The following is a 22,407-nucleotide window of genomic DNA, read 5'->3' as shown; positions in this document are numbered from 1 at the left end:
CATAAAAAACAACTTAAAGATGGGAGTCAAAGACAACAGTGAAGTCATAATATTCCAGCCTTTACTTATGATAAAAGGTATTAAAAGATAAAAGATATTAAGGATAAAAGATGTTAGTAACCTACTATTTATAATAATCATTCATTTCTAAGGAGCTGCATATTTTTAAAAAAGAGCTAAAGTCTGCCCCATTCTTTTTATTGTTGTTGTTATTTTTGTTTCATTCACAAGATCTCATTAAACATCTTAAGTCTTCTAAGCAGTGATTTCATAAGAGCAAATATAGGAAAATACAGTTCTTTGCTAAATGGATCCTCAAGAAATTGATCTCCATTGAAAAATAAATTTGGCTTTAGCCTTACCATTAAATAGCAGTATCATATCCTCAGATCCAAAGACTAACAAGAACCTCACTTTTCTATTTTAAGAAAGTTAACACATACAAAGAAATAAAACTTCAGTGAGACTAGAATATACACTTACATAAACCACTGTGAGTTCAGTTTCTAATTCAGATACTTTACTCCTGAAGGACTGGGAAACATGAGAAAAGAGCACATATCATTCCTGGACAAAAAGAGGGGATAAAGGAGTTATAAAAACAGCAACCCTAAAATAGCTGCCCAAATTAAGGAGAAGATTATTACTGATATTTGGAGTCAACTGAAAATTTCAAATTTATATTTTGAAAAAGTTTCCCTTGCAATTTGAAGTGATAAAAAACAAAGAGCAAAACTGATATGAATTTCAAATACTTTTTGTCTGTCAGTGAGCAGAGTAATTACTCAGAAAATGAATGAAAATAAAATGCTTAGGTAATTAATAGACTAGATAAGTTTAAAATCTCTAGGGGTTGATTGTGAGTACATGTCATGCTGCTAGAAATCAGACACCTTGTTAGGGATTAGATAGCTTGTGGTATATTACAGAGCAAGGAAAGAGTAAAGGCATAGCAAGAAAGCTAAAAGGAGATCTTTGAGTCCTCCCAAGGCCTTATATCACTGAAGAGAAGTGACTGCATGAAAATGTGACAGGGAAAGAGTAGTGGCCCCTAGGCTCAGAAGAAAGGAAGCCTCTGCTGCCAATAATTTAGGACTATGTGTGGGAGACACTTCTTAATGTGGGAAGGGGAAGCTTATGGGAGAACAAGAAAAAGGGCCCTTTGGGTATTTGAAACTTTGAGAAGTTCAAGAAGTGAAGATTGATTTCATCTTTGGGGAAGGTCTTTCCTTTGTTATGAGAAAATCACCCTAATGGACCCTCTTGCTATACAGAACTGAAGCAAATCTCCTGTGCTGGTCTGAGGCTATTGTGTACCCTAGAAAAGCCATGTTCTTTTTCCTAATCCAATTTTGTAGAGGCAGACCTATTGTTTGGGTGGGATCTTTTGATTATGTGGTTTTCATGCAGATGTGTCTTTGCTCATTCAAGGTGTGTCTTAATCCACTTACTGGAGTCCTTTAAAAAGGAATAATTTTGGAAAAAGCTCAGAACTGACACAAAGACATGTGGAGATGCAGAAAGAAAACACCCCTAGGGGAAGTGTTTGAAACCAGAAGCCAAAGGACTAGCAAATGCCAGCAATGTGCCTTCCCAGATCGGCCTTTCTTGGGTCAAGGTATCTTTATCTGGATGTCCTAGTTTGGACATTTTTATGACATGAGAATTATAAATTTGTAATTTAATAAATTCCCTTTATAAATACCAACCATTTCTGGTTTATTGCATTTCTGGGGTAGCATTAACAAACCAAAACATCCTCATATGGCCCAATGATTTAGGGGAAAAATGGTGACATCACCATAAATTTGAAGGCAGACATTCTAGAGTTAGACTGAGTAGTCAAGTGTGCTGGTGTAACAGTTTGAGTTACGCTGTAATTTGGCATGAAAGTTAATGGGCTACCTAAAAAGCAACAGATCAGAGTTGTACTAGATTCCAAAGGATATTTATTAAGATGAAAGTACATTATACTGCTTTAAAGTTAGAAAACTTTAAAAAATGATTTTGAGGCAGAAATCAAGATAACATGAGTTCCCAAACACAGATGAAATTAATCAGTTACAATTTTCTTCTTGAATCCATTTCATCAATGTACGCAGGAATTTCTCCAGAAAAATTTTGTGAAATGTTGAATAACTTTTAGGACTAATGACTACTTTTAGGGTTTTCACCCCATTGCACAATACAACTAAAGTTTAGGCTCACAGCATTGGTTAATAAATATTTGATGAAATGATGTGGGATTTCATTTGCCAGCAAAGAATCCAGTTCAAGCCTATCTAAAATGTCCCTGAGAAATACACTATTCAAGGTGGATTAGATCTCAGTGTTTACATAGTGATTTGATAGAGAGCCCTAGCTACAAGCTTCCAAGTTTCCATCTTTTAAACCACTGAAAGAAAGAAAATCCAGGCTCTTCAGTTTTGCTTCAGCAGTATCAGTGAATTCCCTGGAGGCTTTCTGCAGGGGAAGCCGGGGTGGGCCCATTGGAATCCCAGAGACCAGAGTCATGATAGCTTTGGTCTGCGACACTCCAAAACCTAGATAGGAAAAATAAACGCAGAAATATGACTGGGACTGTGCACTTCCACACAAACATGCCCAAGAAGAGATCATACGCCTATAGTGACTACTCTGGTAGGTTAAGGTGAATTAAGACGGAAATATTTCTGGTCAATATGGCAGACTGAGAAGACACAGGAAATTCTTTTTCCCTGCTTCAAACATGTAGAAATGCTGGAAAAATTTACCTAACAAAGGGCAAAACCAAAAAACATTAAGATTCTAAAGTCTACCACAAAAGCAATGAGAAGGAACCACAGAGGTCATTCAACGTCAGAACTGAAGCAAGATGGCCCATGAGGGTAATGTGAATCAGGGAAATATTGTTGTTGATTGAATGATGTAGAATGTCATTTTATAAGACAGAAGTTAATTCTCAAGATCATCTAAAAATTCAGTAAGAAATGCACCATTCGAGGTGGTTGATGACTCAGTGCTGCTATTTTAGTGCTGGTATTATAAGGTTGGTGTACAAACGCAAGATGAAACCTTTGGTCTGTGTAAGGTGGGGAGTTGGAATTAAGCTCCCTGTGTAAAACAGGGATCCAGTCTTCTATGAAAAGCAATAGGAAAATGAGACAAACAAAAAACACCCATCCCACTGGCCTGGGGATGGAGAAGCAAGGAAGATTGACTTCTACCAGATAGGGGTAGGAAAGATCTTATAAAAGATATCTCAAGCCTGCACTACATGTGACTGCTGGACCCAAATTTGTATTATACACTTGGTATAGGAACCAGAGTAAGAAATCAACCTAAAAACTGCTGAAACTAGCAAAGGCAAATTTAAAGTCACTTGATAGGGCACCTCACAACCCAGGGCGTAATGGATTCCACAGAAAACAGGAGTCTCTGGAGATGAGCTAAAATTACAACACAAATGAGGAAAAAGAACTAGCATGAGAGTCAACAAATGTACAAATGACACAATTCATATCCTCAGATCAGATGATAGAAAATTCTGAAAGAGGCTTCTCAGAGGTAAAAGAAGGAATAAAAGCCACAGGCTATGAGAATAGCATATGAATAAAGAATAGGTAGATTTGAAAAAGAATCAAAGAGACTAGAAATGAAACAAATATAATCAATGAAATTAAAGAGTAGAAAACATAGCTGAAAAAATAACTAATAATTTTAAAGGTATATGTGAGAAAATAACCCAGAATGCAGCACAGAAAGATATGTTAAGTATAAAAAAAGTTAAAGTTACTGATTTGAGAAGATTCAACATATGTTTAATAGGCTTTCAGACTGAGAGACTTGAATGAAGGCAGTAAAGACAATATTCATAGATAATAGCCATTTATTTTTCAGAACTGAAGAAAGGCAGAGCCTTCACGCTGAAGAAGCAGAGGAAAAAAGCAGATATTCTGTTAATATGTAAAGAACATAAATAATAATTATCTATCACAATCCTTCCCCCACAGCCTAATTTTTAAAATAGCTATGATTTGACTTTTTAGCTGGTTATTGTATTTGGTTTCAAAGTATTAAAAAGTAACTTTCTTATGCTAAGTTAATTTAGTTATCCTAACAACTGAGCACTGGAAGGGGTAATACTAACATCATCAAAATATAAAGAATATTGTTTGATGAATGCAAAACGGGCACTTGCAGGTTTATTATGAATAGGTGGACTAGCATATTGCCTTCATAAGACTATGAGTTTATTATGTCTCTCTTAACTAAACTTTGAAAACTTTGAAAACTTCCAAATCCCAAGGAGTCTGAAATGAGCTCTTTCAAGATATAGTTTTTATGACCTAAAAGAACATATCTTTTTAAAATGCAAATTATCTGGCAAAAACTCTTTCAGCTAACAGCTTGGAGCAATATTTTGCAAAAGCGTTGTAGTATCACTGCTGCTAAGCAAAATGATTTTGTGGTACATATAAGTTTTTTTATAACAGTATAGTTCTTTTCAAAACTATAATAAGTCAATATCTATTTTAATGTTTATTAGGAACATATAGCTATTACATCAAATATTCGATTTTGTGAAATATATTGCTTTAGGGCAAGGGGATTATATTAAGTAATTAACAGTGCTGGTGGCATACAACTGTGACAAACATCATGAAAGAGGTAATACAAATGGGAAACACGGGCTTGGAAGTATTAAGAAAGCTAGCTGGTAACGTCATAGGAATGTGGGGCACAATAGGTGCTTGAGGCAAGGGAAGACTTGCCAGGATTAGGCAGAGAGATTCTGAAAGAGAGGTGGGAGGTCTGCCAAGGACAAATTTAAAACTTTTCCTGGCATTGACCCAGGTTTGCAGGAAGGACCAATCTCTTGCAGAAATAGGATGAACTGTGGCATTTGTCATTTATCATGTAATAAGATTTACGAGACTCCAGAGAGGTTCCCTTACTCAAATTTTCTGTATTCTCTGTATTTCCCCCAAGTTTTACTTTGTCATATTATCTAAACTTCTATTCATTTAAGCTCACTTGTGTTAATAAGCTCTTTTTAAATTGTAAATACTCTTGGGAGGGCTGTCAGTCATTCACAATTTAGTAAAATCTGTATTCAGACTGTCTTGCTCTACACACTTAGGGTGAACTCAGCCATAGAGCAGAATTTTAATGATCAGAGGCAAATAAAGGGAGGGAGTGCTGAAAGTGGAGAGGAAGAATAAGAATTAGTGTGCGTGGGTGGGGGTGGGGTACTAAAAAGAATAACAGTTTTGTAAAAGGGTTCCAAAGACTTTCCAACTAGGTTCCCTTCATCATTTTGTAAGGTTGTCCCTGAAGTCCAGTATGAGAAATACAACTATTTGCAACAGAGCATTAAAAAGCATTCATGTTGAATTCCTCAGAGAAAGCAAAGATATTTCCTATATACTCTCCATTTCCTGACAAGGCAGGAAATGATCTAGATGTGGCACTTACCTAGCTTTATCACAAAGTTGATAAATCTCTGGATACAAAACTAGAAAAGAAAAATACAAGTTTGAGGTCCATGTCACTGAACTGTGATAACAAATTACTGAAACCCTAAACTACATAGTCTGCACATCTTAGTTTTCTGAAGGTCTGTCAGAGTGAAAAGAACAGCCAGGTGAAGATGGTTGAGACCCTATTCGGGATAAGGTAGGATCCTTTTCATACAGCAACCTTTATCCATCTCGTTTATGTAAATAAACTCATCAGCTAGTGAAGTGGTTTTCAAATTGGGGTACAGAGATCACTGTAGTACTTTGCAAGATACCCAAGGGTACTTCCTAAGAGGGTACTTGGACAAGGCTAAGATTTATGGGAATCAATTTCAACTTCCATTTTACTGTTTTCTAAAATCGATCAGCCTAAGAGTTTGCATGTTATGGAGGTGCAGGCTGTCCTTCTGTATTTCTCCGTTCACAGTCCCTCTCCCACTTTTGAAAAAATAAAGACATACCTCCCACATCGTTGCCTTGGGACATCTCTAGGGTACCAAATACAGGAGCAAATCAAAATGTGGGTATTGGCATTGATAGAGAGAGGACAGAGTGATGAATGGATAACAAGTCCTCTTGAAAATGAGAGAGTGTTCTATTTGTTTTCAATGTTGCTACTCAAGCTGTCAGCTGAAAATCATTAAATGATCAAGCATTCTGTGATTTGGGGCATATGACAGAGAAAGTGTTCAAAGAATTGAGTGATATTGCTATAACATAACTTCTCCCATTATTATCTTTTCATATTATGAACAGCATTTCTCAGCACTTATTTCTCTAAAAACAAAAACACAGAAATAGTATTAATGCTGAACCACATTCTAGCATTCAGTAATGTTCATCCATGAATTCATGAACTAATTGGTTAAAAAAAATCCCATCGATCTCATTAAGAGATATATTTTCAATGTTTTACTTTTATGTTGAAAAATACTTACCAAAATGTATAACATATTTATGTTGTTTTAATATACTGTATATACTAATAAAAATTCATTGCAGAATAAAATTTTAATAGCCAGAGCCTTACAAACATATCTTTATTATATTCTTTTTTTCCCCATAAACAAACCATAGCACATTATATTCATTATTCTGTACTTTGTTGGTTTATAGCCACTTAATATATCAGGAAAATCTTTCCATATCAAGCATATAAAGCTACCTCATTCTTTTAAAGGATTACATAGAATTCCACTGTATACCCTGAACATAATGTATCTAACTATGTTCCTTTGACTGGATATTGTTTCCATCTTTGGCTATTATAAACAATGCAGCAAGAAGTACTTTTGAATACATATCATTTCTTGAGAACGAATGAGATAAATTTAGCTCTAACTTTTCTGCTTCTTCACAGGCAGGCCATATTGAAATTATGTATCAGGTTCATCCTTGATAGATGAATAAATGAGTAAATGAGACCCTCTCATACTTTTGTTTTGTAAGCAGCAGCAAAGGATGTGATAAACTCAATTCCTCACAAATGCTGCTTTGAATGGGATGGTTTATTTGAATGGGACTTCAGGTAAAAATGATGGAAAGTGGACCAGCCAATAAGAGAAACAACTAAGTGAAGTTTAATGTCACAGCTATTCATAGTTAACTTGTTCTGATTTCTCTGTCATTCTGCCCAAAGGAGATTGGAATTTTTCAGAAATATCTTTTTTTTTTTTTTTTGGAAATTAAGGAGAAAGAAAATAACAAATAACCATGGGTACAAAGGTAAGGTAGAGTCTGTACAATTCAGACTTTTTTTTTTTTTTACCATTTTAAACCAAAGTCTAGCCAATGTTTAGTTAAACTGCCTTAGGCGCCGAAGTTCACAACCTGTTCCTGCTCTTGCCACCATCTGATGGGGGCCGAACAAGGGTGAATATTAGGTAATTTATTTAAACTTTAAGGAGGAAGTAGACTTAGCCTGGCTCAATTTTGTGATAAAAAATTAATCACTCCTGGCTACTGTTTCCTCATTTTCTCCCTGGGTTGGAGCTCCAGATCATGCCCAGGATGCTTTGCTGTATTGCTCTGTAATCCTGGTGATTTTTTGATGGCCTGTACTGTTTAAAAAGATCTATATCTGAACTTTATTGGGATTGTCTTAATTTTCCAGGGCTGATATGAAAAATACCACACATTGCTTGGCTTAAACAACAGGAATTTATTGGCTCATGGTTTTGGAGGCTTGAAGTCCAAAATCAAGGACTTGACAGGTCATGTTAGCTTGCCACAATCCTTGGGGTCCCTTGGCTTGCATCTCTGCTGCTGTCACATGGGGATCCGTCTCCTTCTTTGGCTTCTTCTGACTTCTGGCTTCTACTTCTGCATCCAATTTCCTTTACTTATAAGGATTTCAGCCATAACGGATTAAGGCTTGCCCTTATTCATTTTGGCTATACCTGAATGGATGACATCTTCAAAGGTCCTACTTATAAATCCTAAAGAAATGTGGATTAAGACTTGAACATTTCTTTTGTGGCATTTATGATTCAGTCCCCAGGAGGGACTAACCACCTGCACTGGTAATGCTGATGTTCTCTTCCATTCCAACTTATCTTCTTGGAACACTCCTTTCAGCTATTTTTACCAGCCCCATCTCTTGGGCTCAGAAATCTTTCTCTTATGTGTATCCTACTTCTTTTTGCCTCATTCCATTCACCAAAAGTACATATATTACTTTCATAGGGTAGACTGGTTCTATGCTTCCATGAGGCTCTTCTTTCCCCAGACTATGTTATCCTCCATGTAACAAGTTTGCTGGGGTCTTTCCTGTAACATACCAGCTCCTGCTGCTTTTCTCTTTCTGTTTCAAAGCCAGTATCTCCTACTGGTCACACATTAGGCTCTTGTTTCCTGCCTCATGGATGTTTTCCATTCTCAGCACATTTCTAGGGTGAAGAAGACTGACTTGCCTTGATTTCGGATTAAGCCTTCCCCATTTTAGGTAACTGACTTCACACCTTCCTCATACTCTCTGATAACTCATATTTGTAGTTCAAGGGGATGATATATGGTCATTTTCCCAGAAATTAATCGCTATTGTTTTACAAAAATGCTTTGAATGTGCAGTTAAGAATAAGGTCCCTTCTTAGAGGACCAGAAAGGAGGAGTCCTTCCCATACCAGACTTGTCCAGAGTACACATGTAAGGAATACATACAATGAGGACAGATGTGGCTTGTTTGGTGGTTTGGAGCTGTATGTACACCAGAAAAACATGTTCTTAATCTATTCCTATGGGTGTGAACCCATCGTAAGTAGAAACTTTTGATGAGGTTATTTCAGTTAAGAAGGTGTAGCCCTCTTCAATCAGGATGGTTCTTCATCCTATTACTGTACTCCTTCATAAACAGAGTGAAATTCAGACAGAGAGAGAGAAAGCCACAGTGTTCTAGCTTGCTAGCTGCCAGAATGCAGTATACCAGAAACAGAATAGCTTTTAAAAAGGTGAATTTAATAAGTTGCTAGTTTATAATTCTAGGGCCGAGAAAATGTCCCAATTAGTCTACAGAAATGTCCAATCTAAGGCATCCAGGGAAAGATACCTTGGTTCAAGAAGGCCAGTGAAGTTCACAGTTTCTCTCTCAAGTGGACGGGCACATGACGAACACGGCATCATCTGCTAGCTTTCTCTCCTGGCTTCCTGTGTCTTGAAGCTTCCCGAGCCTTCTTCATCTCCAAAGGCTGCTGGCTGGTAGACGCTCTGCTTCTCATGGCTATGTCATTCTCTGTTCTCTCAGAAATCTCTTGCATTCTCCAAAATGTTTCCTCTTTTATAGGATTCCAGTAAACTAATCAAGACCCACCCAAAAGCATGGAGACACATCTCCCCTAATCCAGCTTAACAACCAATCTTGATTAAATCACATCTCCAGGGAGATGATCTAATTACATGCAATACTGAATAGGGATTATTCTACCTTTATAAAATGGGATTTAGATTAAAACATGGCTTTTCTAGGGGACATACATCCTTTCAAACCAGCACACACAGGAAGCAAGAGGCTGGATATTGAAGAAATCGAGAAGAGAAGGGCGAGACCAGGAGATGCCACATGTGCCTTGCTGTGTAACAGAGGAGCCAAGGATCTCCAACATCTATCTGCAGAATGCCAGAGTTTTCAGGGAGAAAGCCTACCCTTGATGACACCTTGATTTGGACTTTCTTTTAGCTTCAAAAGTATGAGCAAATGAATTCCCATTGTTTAAGCCAATCATTGCATAGAAACAGTCTAGGAAACAAAAACAGTTTCAAATAAGAAAAAATAAAAAACAAAAGAAAAGTAAAGAGGCAGCGAGGTAATTTTAAATGAGGCCAGGTGGTATGAAACAGATGAGAGAGAAAAAAAATTTTCAAGCAGGGAAAAAAAAGGCTACAACTTATGTGAAGGGAAGAAAAAGTTTACCTGATAGTTGAGGGCCAAAGAAAAGTCCTTTCGTTCAAAAGCCTCCAACATCTGGTTTGTCTTTTTCCCCAGGTAGTTATAGGTACTGGCAAGAAAACAACAAATAAAGTAGGTTCAATAATTCAACTGGAATTGATATTCAAACCCTTTAGCTGTTTAAAAGGAAAAAATATATACCCAGGCCTCCTAGGAGTCTATTTTTAGGCCCTAACCTATGAGGCCGTCTTCAGTTCTGAGCTTTCCAGCAGTTCTAAGCAGTGTAACAGTGGCACAGAACATGAAAGGGGACAAAAAGTAGGAATAAAAATGTAAAATGAATAAAAAGAGAAAAAAAGTGACAGGCAGCAGTGTACTTGGTAGGGCATGATGGAGGCCAATACCCGCTCCCAGGGGTCAGTGCTAGCTAAAATCTGTGGATAAAATGTAGTATCTGAGGGGTTCCTAAAAGCCTTATGCTGCAAAATTGGGTGAATGGAGAACCACAGTAAAAGGGACAATTCCCAACACATTCTAAAAATTAACTGCCAACTCGCATTTTAATTAAAGAATATTGTTCTCCAATTCTCCATAACCACATTGATAATAATAAAACAAGGGACCATTTACAGTATTCCAGGTCTGTGACATAAATCATGTATAATCCTCCCTCAAGACCCTGTAAGGAAGATTAGGTTTCCATTTCACTGTGAAGACATTATGGCTTCAAAGAAGGGCTGCAGGGCAGTGCAATGGTGGCTCATCTGCCATGCAGGAAACCCAGGTCTGATTCCCAGAGTCTACCCATGCCAAAAAAAAAAAAAAAAGGTCTGCAGAGTTGTTGCAAAGGCTTCCTAATGATTAAAGCTGCCTTCTATTAATTCAATGAAAATGAAGGCTAGAATAGTTATTTGACCTGATAAAATGTCTTTGGAGGGTGTACTGGTTTGAAAGTATTATGTACCCCTGAAAAAAACATGTTTTAATCCTGATCCAATCCTGTGAGGAGAACTGTTTCGTCTAATCCTGATTCAATACTGTAGGGTGGAAACTTTTTATTAGATTAACTCCACAGAGATATCACATGCCCAATTGTCGGTGTGACCTTTTTAATTAGCTGGAGATGTGCCCCCACCTATTCAAGGTGGGTCTTAATTAGTTTACTGGAGTCCTTTAAAAGGGGAAAACATTTTGAAGAAATCTCAGAATTGACAGAAACTTCAGAGCCGACGTAGTTGCTTGGAGATCGAGATAGAAATAGCCCAGGTGCTAAGCAAGGACTCACAGAGATAGCTTAGAACCTGAAGAGAAGAAATCTCCAGCCCTGGCAGATGCTAAGAGATAAAACCCAGAGTTTTGTCCCAGAGCAGTAAATGAATGTCCACAGATGCTTAGAGAGGAAAACACTGGTATCTTAAGCTAGACGCACTGGAAGCAGGAACAAGGACCAGCAGATATCAACCATGTGCTGTCCCAGATTACCCATCTTTCTCTGGATGCCTTAGTTAGGACATATTTATGGCCTTAGAACTGTGAATTTGTAACTTATTAAATTCTCTTTTTAAAAAGCTGTTCCATTTTTGGTATATTGTATTCTGTCTGCTTAATAAACTAATACAGAGGGTTTTAAAAAATGTCTAACTCTACCAATAAGGACAAATGTCTTAGACTACTAATTGAATTCTTAGAAAAATCAGCAAAGCAGAAAGTTTTAGAAATCCATAATAAAGATGCTCCCCCAATTTCCTTAAAGAAGAAACAGAAGCACAGAAAGGTTAAGTGGCTTAACACATGGTAAGTATCAGAAAATGTATTCATCTTGATGCATCAAGAACAGAACGTTGGTGGTCCTCATATATGCAGACAGACCCTGGAGTCAACAGGAATTCCCAGAAGGTGATATTATTGTATGGTTAAAAAGAAAAGGAAGAAAAATAAAATAAAATAATTGAGATAAGTCACTTGTAGAGGAGAAACATCTCTAAGGCACAATAGGTACATGGAAGTCTAGGGAGTTTCAAAATACTAAAATCTGACTCCCAGTTGTCTTAGGTATACCCTCAGTTAGAGGAATGCGATTATAATTATGAAAAGCTGAAGTGTAACCAAATGTACTTTGCTTAATTAGAGAAAGAGTATGCTGACAGAATTAAAATAGTAAGTAAGGACACCAAAAGAAAAAGGAATGAAAAAAAAGTAAGAATTTCAAGGCAGATGTAGGCATTTAGGTTTCCTTGATAGATATGTCTCTAGTGATGATAGATATAGCTAGTCATCCTGGTTTGGGGAACAAGCCATTAAGATTATTCAGCTCAAGAATAATCTCTGCATTATAAAATATAAAGCTCTGCATTATAGCCATGTTCACCAAGAAATGTTATGAATATTACTTTGCTTTCCCCGTGCATTTTCTCCCTGTAGAACATTAATGCAAACATTTCCACAAATCTGCTTGCGGCCATATTTCTAATGAATCAGGTTAAGAGGTGCAGTGGGCGGGCAATCTGCTTGCCCTCTGTAAGCCTTCTGTTGAGTAGGCACCAGGTAATGTGATGCTGATTTCCTGGAGATAGCTGATTGGATCGTGGGTGGACACTTGACTAACCAGTGCCATATAGTGGTATCCTGAGATGCCATGTCAGAACCATCATGATTAGCCCTGTGCAAACAGAAGAAGAGAAAACTCATCCGGAGTAAGAAAGAGATAAAAGAAACGAAAAGATGCACAGATAGATGCATAGGTGAGTCTCCAGAAGACCACAGATGGAGAATGGTTGGCTTTGGTTGCTGGGAACATTGCAGTTGCTGGTTCTCATCCATTCTGAGGACTGGCTGCACTTCTTCTGCTCGGGTTTTATAGAATTCCCTAGTTTTTTTTTTTTTTTTTTTTTTTTTTTTAATAACTTACCTTCTTTTATATGAGCTAGTACACAGGGTTTCTGTTACTTATACCCAAACAATTTCTGACAGAGACAGTGTTATCACCAGGGAAAACAGAGCTAAGGACCAGATCCCAGTAGGTAATAGCTCCTGTTCATACTTTCAACTCTCACGCTCATGTGTCTCACCTCTAACAGCAACAGAGGCTTCCAACAAATTGCTAAACCCTATGTAATTCCCTTTCCCTGATGAAGGGATGTGGAAAAGTAACTTCTATTAGAAAGGGTGCACAGGCAAGAAGTATAGCTACTCAAGTGATGCCTGCCTTTATTGAGGGACTTTACATTTATAATCATCAGGAAAAGTGAGTCACAGTTACCTGCCAACTGCTCCAGTTGCTCCCATCACCAGCGCACTCAACAGTTGCTAATCAGAAATAGACAAAGAATATTCACTTTTATAAAAAAGAGAAAGAATAAAGATGCCACCACATAAATAGCTACATAAACTGTTTTGAAGGGAAACTAACCTGCTGGAGTATTCTAGGACAGGACTTACCTCATCCACCCCAAAAAGGAAAGCAAATTGTTGCTGGCGATTCTGATCAATACATTGCCCAAAGTCTAAGAGATCTGTGTCGCTGAATTTTAGACCTTGGAAGGTGGGAATTTCATCCTGAATTCCATCCAACAACTCCTCAGCACGAACTGCTCAAAGCAATAAATGCCTCATTAATCTGCACACCTCCAAAAAATGCGAAATAGCACCACACGTGGCCCACATGTCTACAATGAGCCACCACGGGTTCTTAGGTGTAACTGACTGTGGACTGGACATCATCACTAGCCTCTAACTAGCAGTTTCTCTGTACCTGTCATGCTATACTCCTTCCATTCCCTTGAAGTCAATAGATAGGTATTCATAAAGCCCATTTCTACTTTTTATTTTAACGATGCTAAACACGAATGGAATTTTTAAAATTATCTCCTAAAAACTGCATCTAATCCTAACTCTTCTAGCTAGAGAAGTAAATGTAAGAATTTTAAAAATCTAGAAGGACTGTCAGAATAGATCAGGGTGCCAGACACCGAGAACACAGTAGGGTATAAAGGAGACCCAGTCCCTATCCTCGTGGGGCTTAGTCTCGTGCCTTCACAGGCATAGGGATGTTATGTGGTAGTAACTAGGGGTCAACTCTTCTTTCCAACCTAAGAACTTCCATTTTAAGCTGGTGTGAATGACTGATTGGGGTTGGGATATTAGAGCGACTTATTTTGGAGCAATAGGAGCTGCCTAGTCAATTGGGGTAGAGTAGGGGTTTCTTAGCAAAATAGGGGATGAGGTGAGAGGTGAAGGAAAACAAATACCAAAAGAAGCAATACTTACTTTTTACCCCTGTCAAGGCAGGAATGTGATAGTAATAAAATGGCAATGCAGGGGCGGCAGCAGCCACCTCCTTTAGGAAGTTAATCAGGACATCTGAAAAACAGCAGGACAAACCATGGTGTTAAAGCAGTGTCTTTACCTGGTGAAAAATGAATCATCAAATGAAATGTAACCAACTTTTTCAGAGGCCAAACATTCATGACCCTCCCACCATCCCTGACTTTGCTACTGCAATTTCTTTGCCATTCATTTCACCTAAAGTCATATTATCCTTTCCGTAGAAAGGCTAACATAAGACTGTCACTTTCCTACATTAAGCTACTATTTTAAAACCAGTGCAAACCTTCCTACACATCAGGAGAAGATCTTGAAATGCTTTTATAAAAACCAGAAGCTCATCGGCTGGTTCTTATAAAAAGGGCTATGCATGGTCAATGAATAACAGAAGCTCTGCCTTATTATAATCAAAGTAATAAGGTTGTAAATAAGATTCTACAACAACAAAGATAAGCAACATCCACATAAAGAGGGGAGTTAGGAGCAGTGGCACATGTCACAATAATTCAGTCAGACTTTGGGAGAAATTCAGACACATTCCTCTTTTTATAGAGGAATTGGGATTTCCTACATGCCATTCAATGTGAGCTTCATCTGCAACATTACTGCAAGGACCAATAAATCAAGCAGAACTGCTGACATTTTTGGATGTCATTGCATAGAAAGAGAGACTATTATATGTACTTATATTTGAATACTGTGATGAGGTATTGTGTCCATGACAAATATTTTCTAAAAAATCATTATGTTTAATTCATTATTTTTTCCTTTGTCTTTTGGGAAAAAGAGACATGTAAAATTTCTTAAAAACATGATCAAAAAACCTTTCAAAATGATCCTTTTAAATTTCTAAATTAGCAATATTTAAATTATTTAATAACTATTTTCTCTATCAATAATTGATATTTTATGATTTTAGCCTATTTAGTTATAGATTTAATTCACTATATATGCAAATAATATCATTATATTTTTATCCTTTTAAAGTTTGTATGTCTTTTTGCTAATCAAAAAGGATTCATCAGTTTATCTGGAAATCACAAGTAATTTCCATAGAGAGCACAAGGGAGGAGGAAGCAATGACTTGATATTTTGGAAGACAATGGACATTTTTTGTGAAACCTCTTCAATGTTTTCATTCACTCATTGTCTTGAATAGGACATGTAGTGCCAAAGTACCTATAATTTGTATTACTCTTTTTTGGAAAAAGTGGTCCCATGCTTTGTCATGCGACCCTAACATCCTGCCCAACTGACTACAGCAGGAATGAACCCTGTAGCAGGCACCTTAGGCTGACCAGGAACTGATGGGTGACCCAATCATAGCACCTGGCAAAAGAGATAAAGCCCTTTAATGTGGTTTCTTATAGACCTAGGGAGGAGAAATATTCCAGAGACCCACTGTACTTTCACAATTCCATGCCTGAGTCTACAGGATTTACTTTCATGGATTAAATACAACCATTTGAATGGAAGCAAGAAGGGGACCATGTGAGGCACTGAGAGTTTAGAGCTACTTACCTTTGTTCCATGGCTTGAGAAAGAATGGTGCAATGACAGCAATGCCATCAGCTCCTATTTCTGCTGCGTGTTGAGCCTTTAAAAGAAGACAGGGGTGCAAGGGTAGTTCAGTGGTAGAATTCTCACCTGCCATGCGGGAGATTCGGGGTTGATTCCTGGCCCATGCACTTCCCAAAACAAACAAAAAACAAACAAAGAAATTCAGCAAATGGTGCTGCAATAATGGGATACTCACGTGGAAAAAAAAATGAAATGTGACACACACACATACCCCCCCCCAAACAGCATACAAAAAGAAAAAAAGAAGAAGAAGAAAGAAGACCATATTTGAGTAAGTGATTTCTACAGGTCAGATACTAGAGTTCAACAACACCTTAAAGTTTCCAACTGATGCACTATGGAGAGTGGAAAAATTAGCCAGAAAAATCTCAGATTGCATAGTAGAGATTCCTGGTATAGATGAGCTGTGCAGTTCATCTTCTTCTCCTACAGATCTTGTCATTAAAAAACACTCTGCTAAGGAGATACGAGCAGCTCATTTTGATAAGATATAACTGTTAACAGAAAAAGTTAAATGTAATTTTTCTTCTAATGTTCATCCCATTAGACAATACTGTCTTTCATGTCCAATGGAATGACAATCATATCTTAAAATTTATAGTACAGTTTGGAAGGGAAAGCAGTTGAGAAATATTGAGAAGAAACAGATTACACCCAATGAAAAAACATTGTACCATTCCTCTGATACTTTCTCAAATTCCATCCGAAAAAAAAGTGACTTCCCGCTTGCTGGACATCATGGCATTCTGTATCTATCACAAACCTAAATCTACTATGCATGTTGTAAAATAATGAGTTGTTTATGGTGACTGTCCTCCCAGTAGATTGAGACCCTGAGGACAGTGGTCTGATCTTATTCCCCTTGCACTCAAGTTTATGGTGGTGGGCACATTGCAGACATGCAGTAAATGCTTGCTGATTTTTTGGTACATGTTCTCTAAAAGGGAACAAGGGCTTTCCTCTAAGTTATATATATCTGAGAGACGTGCTTAACTTTCAGCAGTAGTAACTAGAGAGTTAAATAGAGATTTGAATATATCCCAAAGACCAATCAACACTTTCTGGAAATAATTTCATTAACACAGGATTGGAATGTACTATCTTTGAATCATTTGTTTACTACCCTATTTAGGAAAAGAGAAGGGTAACCTGTGCAGAAAGCAAAGAAAAAAGGAAACAGTTCGTTGATGGCAGTGCCCATTCAAGCACGATACAATGGACAATTGTGGCTAAGCCAATGTTATTGTCTCCTTTGCAAGATTATCCCCCTACTACAGGATTATCCCTGTAACAAGATGATCTCCGTACGAGTCTAGTGTTCAGCCCACTGGACACACTCTTTCATGGCATGCCAATATTTTAGAATTAATATTACACGTTGGAAAAGAAAGTGATTGAGAGGAAAAAAGATTCCCTACATCACACTTCCTTAATTGAGAGACCTTTTCTAAAAAGAAAAAATCAAATGTAAAAAGAATAAATCGAGTCTCTGAGTTCTGATTTCAGGCTTATCAAGCAACCACTTAATAATCTGTCTTCCTCTGTGCCCTGTCTAAGAGCAATGAATTACAATTTTGCAAGGATGTAATACATCCCATTTCTTAATTCAGAGAATAGGAGTAAGAATCAAACAAAACCCATTAAGAAAATTGGATGATGGTAGCACAACATTGGGAAGAAAATTAACAGCACTGAAATATATATCTTAATGTGGTTAAAAGGGGGAAATGTTAGGTTGCATATTTGATATTAGGATTTAAAAAATCCATGGAGGGCGGGCAATGGAGTTCTCGCCTGCCATGCTGGAGACCCGGGTTCAATTCCCACTGCCTGCCCATATTAAAAAAAAAAAAAAAAAAAATCCATGGAACTCTACTATATAAACAGTGAACCCTAACTTAAACTATGTACTATAGTTAATTGTATAATTATAAAAATGTGCTTTTACAATTATAACATGTTCCACACCAATGCAAGGTGGTAATAATATGGTGGTATATGGGAACCCTGTATTTTATGCATGATTATTCTGTGAATCCACAACTACCATAATAGAAAAAAATGCAAGAAAATACTGGACTAGATAAAATGTGATCTTTGGAGTTAGGATGTCAAATACCAAATTCTGGCAACACAGTTAATTAGCAGAACATGCACTGGGGCTTCTGGTAAATGATGCTAAACATGTGTGCGCTTTTTTTTCCCCACCCAATTCAGCTCACGCCTCTACTTTTCTGCCAACAACTTTAACTCCTTCCTTCTTAGCCTTTTTGCCCCAACCTACCCTGCTAATCCCTAAACCTAAAGCAATCCAGTTGTCTGTTTGTTCTTATTGCTATGTTCTGGCTGCATAGTATGCCTAGAAAAAAATTTCTACAACTGTGCTGAATGGTAGTCTGACAGGTTTATGACTTACAACTTTAGCATATTTTCCACACCACTGGGCAATCCTTTTGCACTTTAGCTCTCCCATTCTCCCAGGCAGAAATTCTCACTACTACTCTTAAAGCCTGCATCCCATTTTCTATCCCCTTTATGCCCAGCAGATGTCCTTGCCTCTACTTCTCAGAGAAAACTGAAAACTGGCTCAAGTTCTCCTTACCTGCCAACTTTCTTGAAGGGAGAAGTGCCCCCATCTCCTATCCAAAGCCTTGCTACTGAATTCATAACCCTGGGCAACAGCGCTTTCTTTATGATTTTGTACCTGCCTCTAGATAAGCTCTCTGAGATCTCATACCTTCTCTTCTCCAGCACAGCATCCAGCACATAGTGGTATCTTAAGGATAAAAATGGAAGCCCCATGAATGTGCTCTCTGGGAAGGACCTTCATACTTACCAGTTCTTGTGATTCCTTCAAGCTCAGTGTTCCTACGTGAATTACCACCTGATCCAACCTGCAAGAGAGAAAACACTGCTGCATCACATGTACAGAAAATGAGATTATCTCTCAAAAATTAGAGGCAGAGGACCCCAGAGATAATTTAGCCCATGCCCATTATTTTATAGGTAAGGAAACTGGAGCCCATTTAGATAAGTATCATAAACAAGCTTGCATAAAAATTTGTCCAGGTTATTATGAAAGACATACAATTTAAAAAACAGGGTGCATGGGTGGTCCAGGGGTAGATGCTCTCCTTCCATGTGGGAGACCCAGGTTCAATTCCAAGATCATGCAACAATTCTAACGAAATAAATGATCTGGTTGAATAATCAATAATTTGTATCAGACATCACATATTGTTTTGTAAATAAATGACATTGCATATATTTATATAACAGTGCTTTGTACATACTAGGTACTTAGTAATATTTGTTAATTTAAATGATCAAATAACTATTAAAAATGATGAAGATGTCAGTGGTTAATCAAGTACTAAGGAAAAAATCTAATGGGGAGGTGGTACAACATTATCTGTTAAGAACTTATACCCCAGAGTTAAGAGTACTGGGCTTGAATCCTGACTCTATTACTAGCTAGCTGTGAACTTCTCCATAAAGTACTTAATCCCTATATACCTCAGTTTCCTGGAATAATTAAAATAACAGAATGTGCCTCATGGGCCTGTTATAAGGATTATGTAAGTCCATGCATGTAATCACAGCCTAGTACATGGCTTATAGTAACTGCTTAACAAATGTTAGCAAGGACTACTTCTAAATCTTAAGAATAAAGCCTTGGGTAGAAAGTTATTATTATTATTATTATTTTAAATGGTCCTGCTGTAAAAATAGGGAAAACAGTTGAAAGATAAGAATCATTTGGGATTCTAAAAAGAAAGACTGCCCAAAGAATAAAATTGAAGGTTCAACCAAGCAGAAGCATTTGAAATCAACATCTGATAACCAATATTTGTTATACTTACTAAGCACTGTTTTAGATGCTATATTAGATGGTGACATGTACATGAAGATAGGCATTATATTGAGATATTTTTGGTTGAAGAAAGATAAAGAGGTCCCTTGAAGAGTACAACCAGGAATGAGCCATGCAGAAAATGACTTCACTGTAAAAAGCCATTGCCTATCTTGTAAATTCTCAGAATTTGGCCAAAAGGGCAGACTGCTCTGAGACCCTAATGTTCCTCTTTGGAGGTATTCCACAGTTAGCACAGGTCTTTCAAAGATGGGATTAGAAAAACTCAGCTGTGAGTCTTGTGAGGCACTCTGGAAGATACATATCCTGTCCTAATGGACAGAAACAAAAACCTGATTAGGCCTATCACTGAATCTTCCAATGGTTCTTGGCTTGCTACGTCTTAAGTAAATGGGGACTAGCTGGGCAGTGACATCATTAGATTTCCATTTGTAAAGGATAATAGAAGACTTCTGGATAGAGGAAGGGAGACTTACTGACCTGTTTTACCATCACCTGCTTTATTACATGACTCCTTAACCTTTCCCCACTCCTGCTTAGCCAGTCTCCTGACTTAGATTAAATCATCCAGCCATTTCTCTCTTTCATCCCCTCTGGGCTATAAGGCACTGAGAGTGAAAGTTGCCATGAAGTTTTAATGCACACTTGTAATTTCCAATTCAGGAGAATGAGGTTCCAAACAGCTTTCTGTCCATCATGACACAATGCCTATTCAACCAGAGTGGCTTTTCCAAATTGTGACTCTCCTCCTCAAGCTCTAAATTCCACCCTACTCCTCCTTCTTGGTAGATGGCCTAGCAGTCCAGATACTGTGGAAAGAGAAATAAACTGAGCTGCAAGACAACAAACCTATTTATTTGGGGTCTTAGAACTGCAATTCAGGAAACACAGATTCACGTAGTAAGCCAAATAGCACCCTATCTTGGCAATTCTAGGCAAGGGGTTTCTTTTAAAAATATTTCTATTGATAAATCTTAATACACAAACATTTCATTCATGGTGTACCATCAGTGGCTCACAATATTATCACATAGTTGTGTATTCATCATGACAATCATTTTTTAGAACGTTTGCATTACTCCAGAAAAAAAAAAGTATACCTCTTACCCCTCCCTCTCATTGACCACTAGTATTTCCATCATACAATATATTTTAACCTTTGTCCTGCCTACTGTTTATTTTTTTCCATATTTTTTACTCATCTGTCCATACCCTGGGTAAAAGGAGCATCAGATACAAAATTCTCACAATCACAGTCACAAGGCTACTGGAACACAGCTCTATAGCTTCAGGTACTTCTCTCTGGCCACTCCAATACACCAACTAAAAAGGGATTTCCAGGATAACCTCTCAACTCTGAAATCTCTCAGCCACTGACACTTTATTTTGTCTCATTTCTCTCTTACCTCTTTCAGCTGAGAAGTTTTTCTCAATCCCTTGATACTGGGTCCCAGCTCATTCCAGGATTTCTGTCCCACATCGCCAGGGAGATTTACACCCCTGAGAGTCATGTCCCACGTGGTGGGAGGACAATGAGTTCACCTGCTGCCTTGGCTTAGAGAGAGAGGCTACATCTGCGCAATAAAAGACCTTCTCTGGGGGCAACTCTTGGGCCTAATTTTAAGTAAGCTTAGCCTATCCTTTGCAGGAATAAGTTTTGTAGGGGGTGAACCCCAAGATGGAGGGCTCAGCCTATTGTTTTGGTTGTCTCCTCTGCTTGTGAGAATATCAGAAATTCTCCAAATGGGGAAGTTGAATATTTCCTCCTTTCTCCTCAATGCCCCAAGGGGACCTTGCAAACACATCTTTATTCACTGCCCAAATTACTCTGGGATATATCCGGGCATCATACTAACCTAGGCAAACCAATAAAGTCTCATGCCCTATTCAAGATTCCATGTACTTATGGTGTTCAACTAAACTGACCATACAAGTTAAATTAGAAAATGCACTACCCCCAATATAAATTTTTAGGCAAGGGTTTTTAAAGAAAAAGATTAGATAAGTTTGTGGTTAGTGGATATTTGGGGTACTCCAATTGTCCTTCAAGTTAGTTTCTTTTTCTCATGGTTTATTTATGGTTTCTCCATCCACAGGGTTGTTTTTGTTTGTTTAAATTATATATATATATATATATTTGTGTGTGTGTGTGTGAAAAATAACATATATACAAAAAGCAACAAATTTCAAAGTACATTGCAACAATTTGTTATAGAACAGAATTCAGAGTTTGGTATGGGTTACAATTCCCCTAATTTCAGGTTTTTACTTCTAGCTGCTCTAAGATACTAGAGACTAAAAGAAATATCAATATAATGATTCAGCAGTCATGCTCGTTTGTTAAACCCTACCTACTCTTGTGCACAGGGTTCTGAGGAATATTGTTGCATGAGGTTTTGCAGACTTTGGCAGTTTGTTATATCTGGCTGAGATTTGCATAATAGTAATCTCCAGAATCATATCCCAGACTCCATTTGAAATCTTTTAATCATAGTAACTCTATTTTGTTTTATTTCTCTTTACATTACCAAAGATAAAGAAGTTTTCAGGTCGGACTCCTTCACTTTTTCTCCTCTTTGTCTCTAAACGTACCAGTATCACCAGCCATGCTTTCTTCCCAGCTTCTTAGCTGTCTTCTACTTCGTCTACTTTTGGTTTTGTTTCAAACCCCCTTATTGGAGATCTTCCATCAAAGGCAGCAATTCTCCACTCTCCTTTCTTCTCTTCTCCCATAGCAGTGTCCTTTT

General features: G+C 37.6%; 1 protein-coding gene across 2 annotated transcripts in view; it reads right to left on the bottom strand.

The window, feature by feature from the left end:
* Positions 1 to 1,932: 1,932 nt before the first annotated feature.
* NPL (N-acetylneuraminate pyruvate lyase) overlaps positions 1,933 to 22,407 on the bottom strand; it is a 34,483-nt gene continuing 14,008 nt past the window's right edge. Inside the window, exons 5-12 of one of the 2 annotated variants that reach the window (XM_077157191.1) lie at positions 18,623 to 18,680; positions 15,727 to 15,802; positions 14,149 to 14,241; positions 13,321 to 13,469; positions 13,142 to 13,188; positions 9,907 to 9,991; positions 5,458 to 5,497; positions 1,933 to 2,543 (exon numbers count right to left, since the gene is read on the bottom strand). In XM_077157191.1, coding sequence (XP_077013306.1) covers positions 2,359 to 2,543; positions 5,458 to 5,497; positions 9,907 to 9,991; positions 13,142 to 13,188; positions 13,321 to 13,469; positions 14,149 to 14,241; positions 15,727 to 15,802; positions 18,623 to 18,680 — 733 coding nt within the window. In that variant the 3' untranslated portion in view covers positions 1,933 to 2,358. The remainder of the gene's footprint in view (positions 2,544 to 5,457; positions 5,498 to 9,906; positions 9,992 to 13,141; positions 13,189 to 13,320; positions 13,470 to 14,148; positions 14,242 to 15,726; positions 15,803 to 18,622; positions 18,681 to 22,407) is intronic. The other variant, XM_077157192.1, reaches the window with a different exon arrangement.

Source organism: Tamandua tetradactyla, chromosome 4, assembly GCF_023851605.1.
Source record: "Tamandua tetradactyla isolate mTamTet1 chromosome 4, mTamTet1.pri, whole genome shotgun sequence".
Lineage (NCBI taxonomy): Eukaryota > Metazoa > Chordata > Mammalia > Pilosa > Myrmecophagidae > Tamandua > Tamandua tetradactyla.
Note: the sequence above shows the minus strand (reverse complement) of the source record. Positions and strands in the feature narration are given on the sequence as shown.